The sequence below is a fragment of the Vanacampus margaritifer genome, chromosome 20 (genome assembly GCF_051991255.1).
Source record: "Vanacampus margaritifer isolate UIUO_Vmar chromosome 20, RoL_Vmar_1.0, whole genome shotgun sequence".
In the NCBI taxonomy this organism is placed as follows: Eukaryota; Metazoa; Chordata; class Actinopteri; order Syngnathiformes; family Syngnathidae; genus Vanacampus; species Vanacampus margaritifer.
Window position 1 is genome coordinate 2,310,001 of NC_135451.1, and position 17,500 is coordinate 2,327,500.

At 40.8% G+C, this 17,500-nt stretch overlaps 2 protein-coding genes across 6 annotated transcripts in view; one reads left to right on the top strand and one right to left on the bottom strand.

Moving 5' to 3' along the window:
* The window catches only part of zfhx2 (zinc finger homeobox 2), a 37,842-nt gene extending 26,408 nt beyond the window's left edge, over positions 1–11,434 (bottom strand). The window contains exons 1-5 of the mRNA XM_077555021.1: positions 11,294–11,434; positions 8,523–8,582; positions 4,128–4,283; positions 3,382–3,439; positions 1–1,573 (exon numbers count right to left, since the gene is read on the bottom strand). The exon at positions 1–1,573 is cut by the window's left edge and continues 2,401 nt beyond it. Of these exons, the coding sequence (XP_077411147.1) occupies positions 1–1,573; positions 3,382–3,439; positions 4,128–4,283; positions 8,523–8,582; positions 11,294–11,299 (1,853 nt within the window). The 5' untranslated portion in view covers positions 11,300–11,434. The remainder of the gene's footprint in view (positions 1,574–3,381; positions 3,440–4,127; positions 4,284–8,522; positions 8,583–11,293) is intronic.
* thtpa (thiamine triphosphatase) overlaps positions 10,989–17,500 on the top strand; it is a 14,275-nt gene continuing 7,763 nt past the window's right edge. The window contains exons 1-4 of one of the 5 annotated variants that reach the window (XM_077555025.1): positions 11,890–12,150; positions 12,240–12,380; positions 15,874–15,943; positions 16,470–17,012. In XM_077555025.1, coding sequence (XP_077411151.1) covers positions 12,351–12,380; positions 15,874–15,943; positions 16,470–17,012 — 643 coding nt within the window. In that variant the 5' untranslated portion in view covers positions 11,890–12,150; positions 12,240–12,350. The other 4 variants (XM_077555028.1, XM_077555026.1, XM_077555027.1 and 1 more) reach the window with 4 other exon arrangements.

Consider the following 17,500-nt stretch of genomic DNA (forward strand, 5'->3'; position numbering starts at 1 on the left):
TCAGCCTCACTTCGCGACTCGAAGAAAGCCCAAAGAACCTCAGACTGAAACTCGGACAACACTGGAAGTTCTGGATAAACAGACCCAATGGTATTGCAACATAGCCGATATTGGTTGCTAAAGGCATTTGAAACCGGGCTAGACTTGGTACCAATAGAGCCACAAGGACTAGTTGCTCTTTGTGATTTTTGTGGTGTAGAATCAGGGCTAAGCGTGAGGTTCAAATTTACAGGGCTGTAGCTTGGGTTACTCGGCGAGTGGTTATTATGGAGGCTCTTTTCTATGGCAAATGGGGAGAAACTTGGACTAGCTGATTTATCATTTTCTACATCCATCTGATGGGTCAATGTTTTGCCATCTCTCGGCGCCTTCCAAATGTCATCATTACTCGTAACTTGCATTTTGCTTTCTATATCAGGAGAATCCTCTTCCTCAGGTTCTTCTGTATTTGTGCTATCCTTAGCCTTGGTCTGATCTATCGGCTTTTCAAAACTCTCCTGCTTCACATTCTCCCCAACTGCTGGTGTATTAGTTGGAAGTGCAACAGGGGCCCACTGGTTCTGTAACAAACTAAGTCTTTGGGTCAGGAGGGCTTGCTGCGCTGCGTTGAGACCTACAAATGGCACACACTGAGTAAGGAGTTGTCCTTGCTGGTTGTCTGGAGACTGCTGGCCTTGGAGCCCATTCAGGATCAAGGGCATAACCATGTGAGGCTGAGGCACAATCTGAGCTGCATCAGCACCAGTAGGGTGGCTGGATGCAAACAGGGAGGGGAGAAGTGGGTGCTGGAGCGTACTAGGGCTGGATGTGAGGAGGGTGAGAAAGGCTGAGACCGCCTGAGCAGAGGTCACAGGGGGGGCGATGAGGGAGGTAGCCACTTGTGATGTTGGGATGTGCTCCGCATCTCTTGCTGCAGTCGCCATTGTGGCACATTTAGTGGTGGCCGCCAACTCGCCTGTTCCACTTATAGTGCTCTCTGTAGTCTTTGGAGTGCTGGCATTGCTGCCTCCACAACTACCAAGAGCACCTGCATTGTTTACCGCATTTCTGCTGCGCGTCTGGTGCAAGACGGATTTCATATGGCTCTCGAGGGTGATGGAATGATTGTAGGAGACTCGGCATATAGCACACTGGTAGGGTTTGTTAGATACATATGGCCGAGAAACAGCAGGGGCCGAAGGAGCTGGAGGATCAATTTCCCCACCTTGCATTGTTGTCATTCTTTGAATGTGGGATGCAGAGTAGTAATGAACACTCAGGGCAGTTCTGTTGGGAAACGCTTCCTGACAGGCATTACATTTGAAGCGGGTGTCATTTTCGGCAGGCACGCCACTTTTACCAGCTGAATTTTGACTGCTGTCTGCCATGTCTTCATTTTCAGCTGCAGTTTGATTGGCTCCCGTGATTTCATTTGCCTCATCTACTGGCTCTGGTTCAGCTTCACTACTGTCCCGCTCCAACATTCTGTCTTTGTCCATCTCCTTATTGCGATGTTGATGGGGAGCGTCTAAAGAAGGCTGGCAGAGTTGAGAGCTGATGTCTTCAGATGGCCTTGCTTCTGTACAAACTGCAGCTGATAAAACATTTACACACACACAACTGAATAAATGTCATAAATATTGCTGGTCAGTCAATACAAGACATTGGGTTTAAACTGCAGTTACAACTAAGCCACTACTTAAGACAATTGCTACAGCAAATCTAACTAAATGAAAAATGCTTCAAATAAAATCACTCCCACTCACAATGGCAAATCACAATATGGTTTCGACTTGAGTTCCACTCATACAGCATGCTCCGACTTGCATACAAATTCAAGTTACCAGTTAGTTTATAGGGGTGTTCCATGTAATACCTTCTAAAATATTAACGGCGTATTTTTTGGAATGATAAAATTTGAAATATTGCGAAATTGACGTGATGACATAATCCGTAACATCCATTTAGACGTACGCTTCGTTCAATGCTGCATAAAAACAATGTCGGAGCATGTGAGGCTCTGAGCAGTTAGTTCTGTTGCGTTTTCGGCAAAGTGGGAGTGAGATACTTTCATCGTGTGGAGGCTGTTTGGATTACAAGAGGTCAGATATGATGCAAAAAATACAATCATTTGCAAATTGTGCACTTGTGCAGGAAAACTGTTGCCATTAAAGTTAAGAGGATGCGAAGGCTAAAGACAAGCAAGGAGGACTTGGAAAAAGCTTGTGTTTAGCATCAAAGTGAACAAAAGTTAATTGCTGGAGCACTCTTGATTAGATGCACTCCTTATGAAAAAAAAAAAAAAAGCTGGCGGTGGTTGGATAATACTGACACGGTCGCGTATTGTTTGGCCAGGATAAACAATCCGCGGCTGTTATTTTACAGTGACTGGTAACTTGCCACCTAGTTGACGTGACTTTGTGATGCTAACCGGCCGCTAAGTTAACGTGCTCTCGAGGAGACGGCGTGCACGTTGCTATGGCGCAGCGGTCTAAATGTGCACATTTGTGTTATTCATAGCCACTACCACTAGTAATATCTACAAGCAATTACAACATTTTCTAGCTCCTCTGATTGACCAATCAGGGCTATTCAGGGCAAAATAACACTCGCAGGAGGGTTGCCGGTTACGACAAAATAACCACTGCCTAAAGAAGGGGTAAAACATGTTTCAAAATACACTTGCCTCCGATGTACAAAGCATGACACCACAAACTGGCTGCTACCGTATCATTGGCGACATTTTTTTTGTCTTTACAACATGAGGCTCAACCACACAGGAGAAAATAATGGACTTTCTTGACTCGTGCAATTTGCCACTGACTTTTCAAGGTGTGTGTTTTCTTTGTATTTTCTAAGTTAATGTGCTTATGCAGTTATGTTACAAATAGACCTTGCGGGGTAAACACTACCTGGCCTGTTTTTATTTCCATTTCATTCCATTACGGTTGCTAGATTTGAAATTTGTTTACATTTCAATTGTGAAAAAAGGTGGCTGCAATAAAAGTGCTATTATTCCGAAGCACCAATCACAAATTTATTGTTCAGTAATTATTACTATTATCGTCAAAAATATCATCACCGCAAATTTATTTGAAATATCGTGATATAATTTTTAGGCCATATCACCCACCCCTATTAGTGTATCACTAATCTATGATAACATAGTAGTAAAGTCAGAATTACAGCAATTATTTTGTTCCACGTCATCCTTATACCCACTGTGCAAACTAGATCATTGTGGGCCATTTGTAACTTCGAATTAACACTTGAGGAACCCTGTAATTATTTTTAGATCTGAGTAACCTTGTCCAAGCAAAGCATTATCATATGTGGAATGTGATCATTAAATGTTGATTTTAATCAATAAAACAGGGACCAAGAAATTTTTCGGACAATTACCTGAAGATATTAGAGCACCTTCGTTCTCTTCTTCCCTTGCAGCCCCTTTCAAAACAGACTGTTTAAAAGAAAATCGGAAAAAAATGTCAGCAAATAATCCAAAAGCAACGTCTGCTTCAGATGTTTTCAACTCCACAACACTTGGGCGTGACCCATTGCTATGTGGCTTGATTACACATAGCAGCTATGGAATGCCTTTAATTTTCTAATTAGCCTAAAGGCACACATATAGCCGACTCCTTTAATGCAACCACTTTCAGAAAACACAAAACCGTTACACAAAAATACACTGCACCCATTTCAGATAAATGAAACACAAACAGATAACCTAGTCTGAAGCAATTAATACCGTAAATTTGCTAGGTCAAGCAACCCTTGATGATAATCTGTGAACATTTTCAAGATTGTCAAGACAAAATCAACACTAGTGCATTTTTGTGCTCTCATAATCTGAAGCGTTACAAATGAAAGAGTTGTCCAAATGACAGCCAATAAATCATCAATATGGTTAGATTAACTTTCAGAGAGGCCCTAAAGAAAAACAAAAAAAGTTACTACATGATTATCAAGTACACACACAACTTGTCAGATTTAACAAAAAAATGTATATCTTATCAAACGGATGACCATGTATGTACTATATTATGCTATGTGCTTTGAAAGAAATTGCTCAACCATGTTGTATTCATAGATACGAGCAACGACAAAGTCATCCAGGTTTGGCAGTAGTGCGGGGCCACACTTACGATGTCTAATAGTTTGTCAACACACGTTGGAACTACGCTGTGTTGCTCAGTGAGGTGTTGAGACAGGGAGGCTTGGTCTTCTTGGCCTTTTTGGCACAAAGGGCACAGCAATGCTGCTGTGCCATTGCTGTAACTGCTCGCCTTCTCCTTCTCCTCCTAATAAAAAAAATACACAAGTAGTTGGTAGGGAAGCCAAATTTCAAGTTTTTCCAGCTGGGCAGAATTGCAAATTGTGCATTTGCATGAATATACTCATAGTTAAAAATGAGAAGTTATCTAATCTAATTAAAGTGCTTAATTAGGAGACACCATTAAAAGACAAATGTCTCGTGGGAGAGAAACCTTGAAATTCAAGCATCATTTTTAGGAGTTTCAAGCTCTTGTAGGAAACCTGAACACTGTTTGTGTCCATTAAAAAACGAAGTCCCCGCCCCAAAAAAACTTCCGTGTTGACTCTGAAGTAGTTTATCATTTCATATGATCACTTCATATGAGATTTAACACCACAATCCAGGCAACATTCCTGCTAAATTAGTCATGTTTAGCAGTCTCTGAAATGCTTCTCAAATGGGACACACAAGAGCTCATTAAATGCATGCAAACATCAATTTGGCATTTACATGGTAATTTCAAAGAAGATTCATGCCAGGTATCGGACCGATAACCAGTGTTTATCAAGGCATCGAACATGAATATCACATGAAGGCTGCCGATACCTTAAATCAAAATAATAATAATCTGGCGTCAATTCAATCCTCGCAATTAATTGTGCCACAATTACAATCGCCCAGTGCACAGAGTTTCAATGCTGCTGACCCGAAGAACAAACATACATGCATACATCCACAAAAAGTGCGGCATAGTTCTGGGATTTTTGCTCATGGTTCTCATGATAATTTTTGAACCCACGGGTTGAGATCTTGCGTGGAGCCCCAAATCAGTATTAGTACAAAATAATTTTTTGCCCCACTGTAGGAGGTTTCTGCCCAATGCCAGCGATGTTACAATTTTATGAGACATAACAGCACAATACGTGATGGTACAATCATTTCACCTACAGTATGGTTGTTTTTGTAAGACTGCTAATGGAAAATGAAAATGAATAAAATTACGCTGTATGTGGACAATGCAGAGAATTTCTTTATTTTCAAATTCTTTGAATTATCGCCCTAAGGTTTGCTGTTCAACATATTACTGGCATCTTACTTATCGCTGGCGTTGGGCCGAAACCTCATAACTCACAATCTGATAAATGTAATAATTTTTTCTGTATTATTGGTCAATCCACACATGGGAGTTATTTTTACAAATTATAAACTAACCCAAAGTGTTGAAAGTGGCTTGCCCTCTTTGATCATGCAATGTTAATGGATGAAAAATTTTGTTTTTTGGGGTCTCCTGTAACATGACTATTTTTTAGGTGCAAGATTTTGGCCTAATGCCAGCATTATTCTAGGTGCATGGGATCTTCAGTTTACAATGATCCTGCCATTCAACATTTCATTGCAAACGGTGTGTGGCATATGAACAGGTGGTTAGGCAGAACAGGGAGGCACACTCAGCTACTGATGTATTTGCATTTTTTTCATTTGATTGTTTTATATTTATGGCCAAGAAGGATTTATCAAACAAATATTTACTGTAATTATGACACTTTGAGGTTATGAAGAGGACACAACCAAATACATTAGCATAAGTTAGTGAAAGACTATGGCGTGTTCTGACATTCTGTGGGGTCTTTTAAAATGTGAAAATTAATTTTGGTTGTTGTTTACTAACGTGCAAAAGTGCAAGAAGATGCAGATTTTCTGTATTTAAAATAAAGCCTGTCGCAATACTTTCTGTAATTTTCTTGAGCAATAACCCGCTAATACCAATAAATGTGATCATTGTGGTCACTATAATATCCATTCATTTATAGTGCGGGTAAACTAGATCTTATCCCAGCGGACTTTGGGTGAGAGGCAGGGTACACCCTGGACTGATCAAACTGGATAGGAGAAAAACACCATTAGCACACCTATGAACAATTAAGAGTCTTCGGAGAACCTAATAATCAATCAGAGTGAGCTGAAAAAGACCCATTCAAGCACAGGGACATTTAAACAACATTTTAACTGCCCACAGGAAGACTAGAGACTCAAACTTCCACATCAGAACTGTGAGGCAGGGGTGCTAACCATGAGGTAGAACTAGCCAATTATGGAGAAAAAAAAACAATCACAATTAATAAAGCAATTATTTGTTGCTTTGAAAAATTGGTATTTAGTCAACTACCAAAACTCATCCCTGCATGTTGAACACTATTATTTTTAGGTTTTGCCTTTTTGTTTTGTTTACAAAATGACCTTGTAAAATATCCCGTGAAATTGCATTTTCATCCTGCTACATCTACAATGTTGCTGCCTTGCATCTTTGTACACATTCAAACAGTGAATAAGCATCTCCCTTATCTCTTAATCATATTTATTTGTATCTTATTTTGTTGTTCTATTTTTGTTTTTTAAAGTGTAGGGATTTACTGGGCTAACCTGGGACCTCGGATATCATATTTCATGCCCTATCAGGTGAAAATGTGTGTTGATGGCTTGATGCCAGAGACATATTTCTTGTTAACTTGGCCAATAAATATTATTCTGATTCTGATGTGTTGGAATTCCTTGAATCCTTGAAATCTAACCTTTAAACGTAACTTGAAATAACAACCTAAAATTAAAATGGTCATTAAAAGAAAAATTTTATAAAAATAAATACCAGCTGTTCCAGTTGTGCACGGGTTGGCCTCTTAGGGGCAGTGTGGTGATGTACATGTATGGAGTACACACAATGAGATAGTAAATGGACGTCTTAAGAAAAGTAGAAGAAGAAAGTTGTGCTTGAACTCTATTAATACAACACTTTTTTTTAAATTGGGAATAATATGTGCCTTTAAGTATTACCTGTGTATGTTTCTGCAGCGATTGTGTGTAAATATTGGTTATTAGGAAGGAATGTCATGACTTTACACTGACTTTAGCATTAGCAATGGCAATGTTTTTAAAATGAAATATTTATTGCACTGTAATTAAATAAACAGTGAGTGTAATTATTTATGTTGTGTGTTTAGTTTTACATTAAACTGCACTTGGGATATCATGAAACAGCTTAAAGTGCCCTCGGGATGGCAGAATCACATAACGTAACATGCTTTCTCCGCAAGCAACACGGTGCATTCAGGGCACTTTCACAACATCGGGAACTTGCAAAAGCACCACACTGTTTTGCATAACTGTTTTTCTTCAATTATGTTATTAAGATTGTGAGAAACCCTATCACAAGATCACCTTCCTCCTGTACATTCAAACGAATAGTGGTAAATGCATACATAGTCAATAAAACTCCAAAGGAACCAAAATCCTCACAACTGTGATGTAGACATTAGGGATGTAACAATATCCAAATGTCACAATAGGATATTATCACAATACGATAATTATCACGTTATTGTGGTAGTGCTGGCAATATAAAAAAACAACAACCTCATAATACTATATATCAACCTCTTGAGTTTTCTGCTATATCCATGCCAGTATGCCAGTATGGTTGCCGCCCTCCGCTCTCTTGAATTACTTTGTAAACGATGCATAGCGTATGTTACTATTGGCTCATTAGCGTAAAGTATCATAGTCCATGTAGTTCATAATTCTGTGCTTGGCTGTAGCAGGGGAAAAGTAACATCATTTGATGAAGATGTGGCGTTTCAAATATCAGAGCATGACGACGACGATATTGTGGCAATTTTAATATTGCGATATGACTATATTGCGGTTATTATTACATCCCTAGTAGACATGCTAACCACATGAATAATCATTTTGATTTCAGCTGGTTACTGCATACGTGCATCAGGTTGGTCATTTAACATTTTTGGGATAAAAAATAAAGCCTGTCTCAACACTTGCGATGCATGAAGCTGTTTTCTTTTAGCAATAATATCCTGATACTACTGTCATTTTGGTCACTATAAGCCATTTCATCACTATCATGACACTAGGGGCCGGATTTATTAAGCTCACAAGCAGCGGGCACTAAATTGCGTGTTCAGTGTAATAATGAGCTGTTGGAGGGTGTGTTGCATGTCATCTTTTACTAAGATCCCAAACAGGAGCGTATAAATTGCATGTTCACTCCCTGTTACAGAATATGCATGCTGTTTTTAACAGGTGTATAAGTGGTGGATACCGCCTTATTTAATAGATAGTTTTGAGCTATAAGTATCTCTGAAGGGTTTTTACCGTTAATCGACCGCTGCAATAATATCAGTAAAGCCAGCAACTGCATAAAAGTCATGTGTCTCCTGATTTAACTCATTGTAAGTGTGTGGCAATCCTGTGTAACATTGCATTTAAAACTTACTTGAGAGTTCACACCCTGAAGACTGCTCTGGGAGAGGCCAGCACCAATTGTCACAGTGCGCTGAAACGACCCAGAAGAACAGAAACACAGAATTGAAATTAGTTTTTGTCATAAGTGATATGGCATCATGTCTGATTGTGACTTAAGTCGTCAGCCCTTAGATCATTTAGAGCACAGGTGTCGAAGTTAAAGCCCAGGGGCCAGATCCAGCCCACCAGATAATTTTGTGAAAGAATTTCATGTGCTGACTTATTTTTTTTAATTTGCTATTTATTGAGAAAAAAAAAGAGAAAGAAAAAGCTTATTGTCTCTACTTTTAATAACCGGCTTTTCATTTCAAAATTACCTATCTATTTGTTGTGTGAATATATTACTATTAATCTTTTTTTTTTCATTTTAGGTCTACTCTACTAAAAAAAAAGTATTTTATAAATAATTGAAAAAAAAAGATCCCTCAAAATTAAATTGCCATTAATTTCATAGGTTGGCGGAAAAATACTAATGGAGATGTATATCGTTTTCAGGATATAAAATGGCTTGCATCGGGATATAAATTTGTGTCCAAATTGCACAGCTCTAGTTCACGGTCAGAACTGCCCTGTGGGAAAACCGGAACTATGATGTGGCCTGCAACCGAAATTTAAAAAAAAATAATAATAATAATAATAAATATAAAGAGTTTGGCACTTCTGATTTACAAGCTTCATAATTGCATTCCTAAATAGACGATATGTTGTCATTAGCTTCCTACCACCTCTCATTTTGCCTGCACTATACTAACCTCGCTTTGCATGCTGGTTTGTACACCTTTCAGATCCAGTATTTAAAGATCAAAAATTTGCCAAAAACTATGAAACTATTTTAACCATTTGGCAGACACAATCCTGGGTGCGCCTGGTTAGGAAATCAGCTTCCAAATTATTTTGTGTTAGCAATAAAATTTGTGGCCATGTTTGCACATGCAAACCTTTAGAAGAGAAGGCCCTAATAAATATATTATTTTAACAACGCTTCCTACTGGCAGCCAGTTTATAATACACGTCTATTACCTTAGACAGTGATTCACAAGTACCATGAGAGCTCATCAGGTGTGCCAAGGTAAATGATCTAATTCCATTTATTTAAAACGTATCCTTGTTGATTGATCTATGACAACAACGTATAGTGGCAGGCAGAACAATGAAATCCTATTCCACCCACCACTATACATTGATTAGTTCAGTATACTTATTGTCACTTTTTTGCTTGATGGGGGCTGAGAGATTGCTTCAATGTAAAATATGTTTCTTGGCTTAAAAAACACTCAACAATCAAGCCCAAAATTTAACAGCCAGAAATTTATTTCTAATTCTGTGAACTATCTGTCCATTTTAACATCCTTACGCCAAATATATTTCATGTAGTCAGCTCTATGTCTGAATATAGTTGTTACATTCAATTGCACAGAAAGTTTTCCATGAGCAAAAGACAGTATGTAGCAGTAATGTAGTATGTAGCGAAATGTAAGCAAAGTTGGCCCATGCGGCGGACGAAATATCGACACTGCTACAATTCCTCACTTCCTCGTCATACCAATTAGCAAGCTAGCAGGGTTATATGACCAGATAACACTCGGATACATCAAATAATCGTATGTTTAAAAGCCCAACATGGCGTGATTTGTAATTAAAAGCTAAAACACAACTTGATTGGCGTCTCCACGATAATACTTGACTAATTAGATAGCAGTCTAATTAGCTTGAGAACCGAATCAATTAGCTAGCAAGCTAGGTTAAGCAGCACCCCCTCCATCGCCCCGGTCTTGTAACGTCGCATAACAGAGGTCTTTCCGGTTACTTTGCGAAAAAATAAGTAAGTCGCAGACGAAATACATTGAGTGAACCTGTAAGAGAAACACACCGCAGCAGGGGTTCAGGCGAGTCCGACCTCGATCGTAAACAAAAAACGGGGAGTGCGAGTCGTGTCACTTTGCTAGGCTAGCCCTGTTAGCAAGCCGAGATAATTAAGCTCCGAACGGGGCGAGTCTCTCCCTCTCTCTCTCTCTCACTCCACTCCCCCTCCTTTTCGAACTCCGCATGATCCAGGTGGCTCTCAACCGCAGCCACTTCAACCTAGAGACATTAAAAACGCACTCCCTTTGACTCCTTATCAAAACCACGGCCCTCCAGTCGTCTTCTTACCCGTCGGGTATCTACTGGTGATCCGCCCGCCTCCTCCTTCTGCGTGCTTGCTTGCTTAACAGCGCAAATTGAGGCCTACCCTGACTAAAGCCATTTAATTACCGAACTAACGAACGTTCTCAGTTTACAGATGTGTTTAGAAATCACTCGCCTCCCCCTTCCCTCCTCCCATACCTCCTTTTGATAGCCCCCCCTTCTCGGATCCGTACCTTTAAGCCCCCGCAGTGCAACACATGCTTGTCCTACGGTGACATTTATAAAAGCGTAATTGATGAGAGGAATTACGCTTGGGGAGGGTGTAAAAAGAAAAAAAAAAGCGACGACTTGAAGCTCGTGAGTCGCGATCGCCTCTGTCGACGATGGGGGTGGTCTAAAGAGAGCAGAGTAAGGCGAACCGCGGACAAAAAAAGTTTGGAATTTTAATGTTGGATTTTCAAAAAGGATCGGGATTAGTACACGGCACAATCCGTCGCTCGATGGCTCGATCCTCTATCGGTCGCAGGCCAAACCCCCCCCCCCCCCCCCCCGAACCGATTGCGATTGGCGTTTTAATTAAGTTCGGAGCAATTAGCTAATGCCTCTCGTTTTTACCTGCATGGTCGCCGCTCCAGCTCGCACACTCACACGCACACACACGCACGCACGCACGCACACACGCTTCCTTCGTGGGCTTCTCACAAGTGAAAAGTTTTGTTGCTTGCCTTTCTCTCTCTCTCGCTCTGCTTCTCTCTCTCAGTGTCTCTCTCCCCCCTCCCTCCATTCGCCCTCTCTCCTGCCCCTAGTAAACACACCACAGCTCCCCCCAAGGCTGATTGCTGACATTCAGAAGGGACACACTCTATTTCAAACACACACACACACACTCGCACACACACACTCTGTCATCAAATGCATTATGTAAATCCGTAAATATGAAGGATGAATAGAAAACCCAAATGTGTAAATTACCGATATGAAAAACGAAAACTCCAATTGTGACTAATAAAGTTACAGCAGTGTTTTACATTTGTAAGTCAAGACATATCCACACATACATATTTAAAGACTTAAAAAAAATCATATAAAAAGGTGCCCCCATTCTGCCAGTTCAAATAGTTCCAAGGCAAGTTAGTTAATGATGCATTATTACACATATATAACCACTCGACTTTGGCGTCAATTATCTCTTTATTTATATGTATAATAACCCATTCGTCCTACACACATCCGTATAGCCTTAATGTTTGTTTTTGTTTTTTTGTTTTTAAACAGGAGATTAAAAAATGGTAACCATCTGCATGCTGCTGCGCTACTGGGACAGGAAGTGATGGTCCTGGAAGCCGTAATAGGTGTCCTTAATTGCGCCTGTGCAAAAATTGACATGCTGACGTGTAGGGGGGCTTTCGGAAATCCAGCGTTGCTATGTTTTGATGTCGATTATCTGAGATTGAAGGACTAGGCTTTGAACGGTGTGTGCAACTTTCGATGTAATAATAACGTTGTTGGATTGGATTATAATCATAATAATAACGTTGTTGGATTGCTTGACTATCTGCAGATAATTGGATTTGCACGGCACTCGCGTTTGATTTGTAGGGGACAGTTGCAGCAGCTACGGGTTAAAATGCAACAGGAAAGCGAAATGAGCTCATTACAACCTTCATAACTAATGTGTATACATCAACTGCTGAATTACCGAGTGAGTCGACCAGTGACATAAATTAAAAGTAGGTGCACCAACCACATTGTGTACAAAATATTTTTTAATCACATTTAGATTTTGACTTATTGCAATTAGACTTTAAAGCATTTTAATCACGTAAGGCTTCCGATATCAAGCAAGGCTTAAAGTAGCCTGATTTCAACTCAGGTTTAGGGTTTAGAAAAGCATTTTTATCCAGGGTTTCAAGTTAAGGTTTGTTTAGTTCATTTTAAAAAGTGTATACTGCACCTACTTTTGTCCATCTTTCTTGTGTAATGTAGAAATTAAGTTTAGAAGTGTATTTTAGAACATTTTAACATTATGCAGAAATAATATTTACTTACTGCAGTGTGTTTTTACTGTCACGCAAGATGAAACTTCTTTGTGCATTGTCTATTAGCATGGAGTAAATGTTCACGAGTAGTTAGAGCCACATTTAGTGGAACCACTAAAGCCAAACTTCTGATTTTTCAGGAAATAATGTAAATAGAACTAATCTGTTCCAGGTTAAAACCTTTTTACAGGATTTTTTTTTAAGTAACATAGTGACAGACGGATGGATAGACAGATATTATAAAAGTGCAAAAATAACTTAACCACTCTAAAATGTAAAAACAATAACACCTAAATCTGATGACTTGATGCAGGGGTGGGCAAAATATAACCTGTTGGCCACATCTGGCCCACATAGCATTTACATCATCAAGAGTCCTTTCATATATGGTGTGTAAATTTAGTTGTTTTATTTGGTCATTCATTAATCGGGTAAATGAGTTATTGTAAATGAAAATTCTAATATAACATACTTTACAAGTCTTGTTTGATTATTTAAATATATAGTTAAGTAAGTGTAACTAATTAGTTCTACAAGTAAATAATAAACATACAACTCTGAACTTATTTATTTATTTACATCATCGATAAATGAGCTGGTCCGTCGGCTTATTTTTAAAAATTTAAACGTGACCCATTAGCAAAAAAAAGGTTTGCCAACACCTTTCAACATTTCTTGACATACAAGCATAAATATAAGCAAAAACACTGTAAAACGTAAAAGCAAACTTTTATTTTGATAGTGTACGATGGAGCTAAGTTGTGTTATACATGGTATTAAAAAAAAAAAATAAGTCAAATAGAATGTGGAAAGAGGTCACTGAAGACTAAATTGTGATGTCAGTGTGGTTGGTTACTTGTCTAATAATGGCCTGTGATTGATTTGTGAACAATGAAGGGTGTGTCCTGCCTTTTGCCCAAAATCAACTGGGATAGGATCCAGTTCACCCGCGACGGAATGAGGACAAGAAAATGGATGAATGAAAACAAGTGGTGATGTTGGTGGTGAAGCTGGACTGTGCTGACATCACATAACTTCTTGTTGATAATTATTTTCTGGTGTTCTTCTCATAAAAAAAACATTTATTTGGAGTAAGTACCACAAAAAAAGTCAAAGAAAATCTACCCATTATTTGAACTAATTGACCTCATTCGGGTTGCGGGTGTGATGGAGCTCTGCACTGAGGTTTCTCAAGATGAAGGCCCCCTGCTATCTGTTGCGGCTAAGGACTGGGTCCAACCACGAATAGCGAAAATCTGGAAATACCTGACGTACATTTTAAATCCGGGGGGGACGACGGTGTACCTTGCCCAACTAATTTTTGCGAAAAAATTTGAAATAATTTGATAATAGGTTTAAAAAAAAACTAGAGTAAATGAGGGATTGGCAGGGGGAAAATAGTGGATAGGTGAATCCGCAAATGCCGACTGAACCAGAAATATTTTAGGGTCTACTGTATATAATTCCAAATTTTCCAACCTTAGAGACATTCCAGTGTAATACTTGCGGTTGTGTGCGAAAGTAGGTCATTGTTAAATGTCAGTAGGACGAGGTGAACAGGAAAAAATATTTACGGTAATGTTTTTTTTCTTCTTTTTTTTCTGGAGAGCTCAGTATTGTTCATTCGGTAATTTTACCGATTTGACATGTCATCATCATTGCTCTCTTTTTTTAATTAAAATTTTTTTTTTATTAATTTTTATTTTGTATGTGGGTTAGTATGTGCATGTGTGCGTGAGTGTGTATTCATTAGTTCACCTAAAACCTATTAAAAAATCCCATACCATTCACCTAAACCAAACACTTCAGAATCCAGCCAGAGTCGTGAGGCCGTCAGGAGACCCGAGGAAGGACCAATGACCGGGCCACCAACCAGATTCCTGCACCAACCCCAGAAACATCTAAATTCCAACAAATCAGGGAGACCTCAAGAGACCAAAGGAGAGACTGAGGAAAGGAAGGAAGGACAGACGAAGCAGAGTGAGATCCACAGACACCAGCCTCCACCGATTCAACGACCAGAGGAAGAAGCAGATTGTGTCTGATAGATGCTGGTGTGGTGGATCCGGCATGCATGAAAATCTCCACCAAAGAGGGGAGCCGTCGACCCCTTCCAGGACAGAGCAAGCGCAACACCTCAGGGCCCCCCAGGCCACGGCAGCGCCAAGGGACAACCCCCGGGCCCCGCAGGGGCCACCCGGCCGGAGAGCAAGCCCAGGAGCAAGAGCGCCCCCCACCCCAACACGGCCCGCGCCCCCAACCCAACGCAGCAGGACGGGGAACTGCAGGCCCTCCAGGCACCACACCGGTCAACAGCCACCGCTCCCCCCACAACAACCCCTCCCACCGCCCATCCACCCCAACCCAGCCCCAGCCGCCCCCAGGCCCCCAATCCCCCACCCCAACCAAGCCGCCCCCCACCAACCGCCTTCCCCAGACCCCGGGGACCCCCCGCACCCAGGCATCGGTGCCGAAGAGGGGCCGGACAGCGGAGCGGAGAGGGCACCCGTGACCACCCCACCTCCCGCCGCGTGGAGGGACGGAACACCGGGGGCAGAAGGAGAGATGGGGGCACCGGGGGACGGGCGGCACCTCCGAACCCCAGGCCCAGCGGGGAAAGGCCCCGGTCGTCACTCCAGCGTTCTTAGTGAAAGCTAACCCTGTTACTGAGTTCGCCAGCTCGCCGACTGGCGAACTCTACCCCTACACCTTGAATGTGACCCCACTCAGTGCATATACAAGTGTGTGTGTGTGGTACATTAAAATTGGGAGCAGGTGAACCGGAGCAGAGGGAAATGATATCCCCACGTTCCGATCCACCTGCCTTCCAGGCATGTCAGTGAGTGTATGTAGTGCATTAAAAAAATAAATAGGGGGTGGCGCGGCGGGGACACGGACAGGGGACCGCAGCACTGCTCTATACTGGGGTCTGCCCCAACCGATGGCACCCCACACTGCCCCCCCCAGTTGTGTGGTGCATTAAAATTAGAGGGGAGTTGTAGGGCGAAGAGGGTGTCTCCAACCCCCCTCCCCAAAGTGTGTTATTAAATATTTACGGTAATGTTGATAACGACTTCCCCCTTCAGGTTTTATGTAAATTTGCATGCATTTGTTGTCAAGCTACAATGTTGTAAATGTGTATACATTTGATTTCAGATGAGTATAGAAGTGGAGAGAAAGTTCATATGCAATGCCAACAGTTTGCAAATCCTGGAAGAAATTGGAGGTATGTTATGTTGTTTTCTTGACTTAAAGGGGTCATATGATGGATGAAAAGGTCACTTTTTAACTGCTTGCATACATATAGTTGGGTCTCTGGAGGGCCTGCTTAGTGAAATTAAACAACCAATGAATATTTGTAACTGCCCTTTCTGAAAATATCTGCTAGCTAACTGCTTCTGATAAGCGTCGCTTCCTTGATAGCTAAGTGAAATAATTGTGGGCGTCGGGAGATAATGTTTATTTTATGTTGTGTATTTGGTAATGAGTCCATGCGCCACATATACACATCGTACATTGTATGACCTGCTGCCACAAGTGGTCATTGTAATGAAAAGCCATATTACACGTATCTAGTAAATGGAATGAGGGTTGGCTTATTTGCATAAAACAAAGCCTAAAAACGGGCTGATTTCAGCAAGACAAGAAATAGGGGGACATTATATGTCTGTTTTAATGAGATATGTAGATGACACTATTTAAAAAAAGATATATATTTTCAGTTTTAATCTCTTCCTCCCTTTTATATTTAGTTTGTGCCGGTCAGTTCCAGTTCCAGGACCGATACTTTGACACCCCACTATTTGACCTCACCTTAAAAGACTTGTGGCTGCGTCAACGCAAAGGATGCTGGGAGCTCAAGTGTCCAACCGCCACAGACATAGAGGCAGAAGAGACACAAGGAGAACCCTCCAAAGCAGCCATGCTATGCACTCGTTACAAAGAGATCACCGATTTAACTGACATTCGTCTGAAGCTGAAGGAGGTTCTAAAGGACACGAGTGATAAGTTCTCGATGACCGAGTGCTGTCAGATGTCACCAGACCAACACGGTCTTGGCAATGCAGAAATGAACTGTGTGCCGGAAGAGTGTTGGACGAGTGCTATGAATCTGGTGTGCTTTGCGGAGTTTACCACAGTGAGGCGGACATTCACTTTAGAAGAGGATGGCGTGCACGTAGATCTAGATGAAGCAGACTTCGGCTACACTGTAGGAGAGATAGAGGTCCTCATACCAGAGGGAGGAGATATGCAGGCTGCCCTGGACAAGATTGAAAGAACCGCAAAAAAGCTTGGTGAGCTCAGAGCTAATATCTGATATCGGAATTGTTGCACTGTGTTAAACATACTGGCCATACAGTAAATTTAGTGGAACATAATCTGGATTATAATAAACAACATATTCCCCAAAGGATATGTGGAAATATAATTTATCTGTAATGTCATCCTGTCACCATCTTCAAACCTTCATTACAGTAACTGTCTTTGGCGGGTCCTTGGTTCAAGATTGTCTCGACATACGTTGTTTTGACGTCATTAAGGGCTCGCAATCAACAATTTTTTTTTATATTCATGGCATAGATCAAATGTTTTTCATACAATTATGTCAATTATGAAATTACTACTGTGTTAGCATACGTTTTGAATAGACTACAATGTGTTTGATCTGACGTACAAATTGAGGTTACTAAGACATGATAGGCACGGAACTCTAGTAAACAAAGGGTTTCCCCTGCACTGGCAGTTTTACTGTATAAATATCTCTAACTAGTGTTGTCACAAT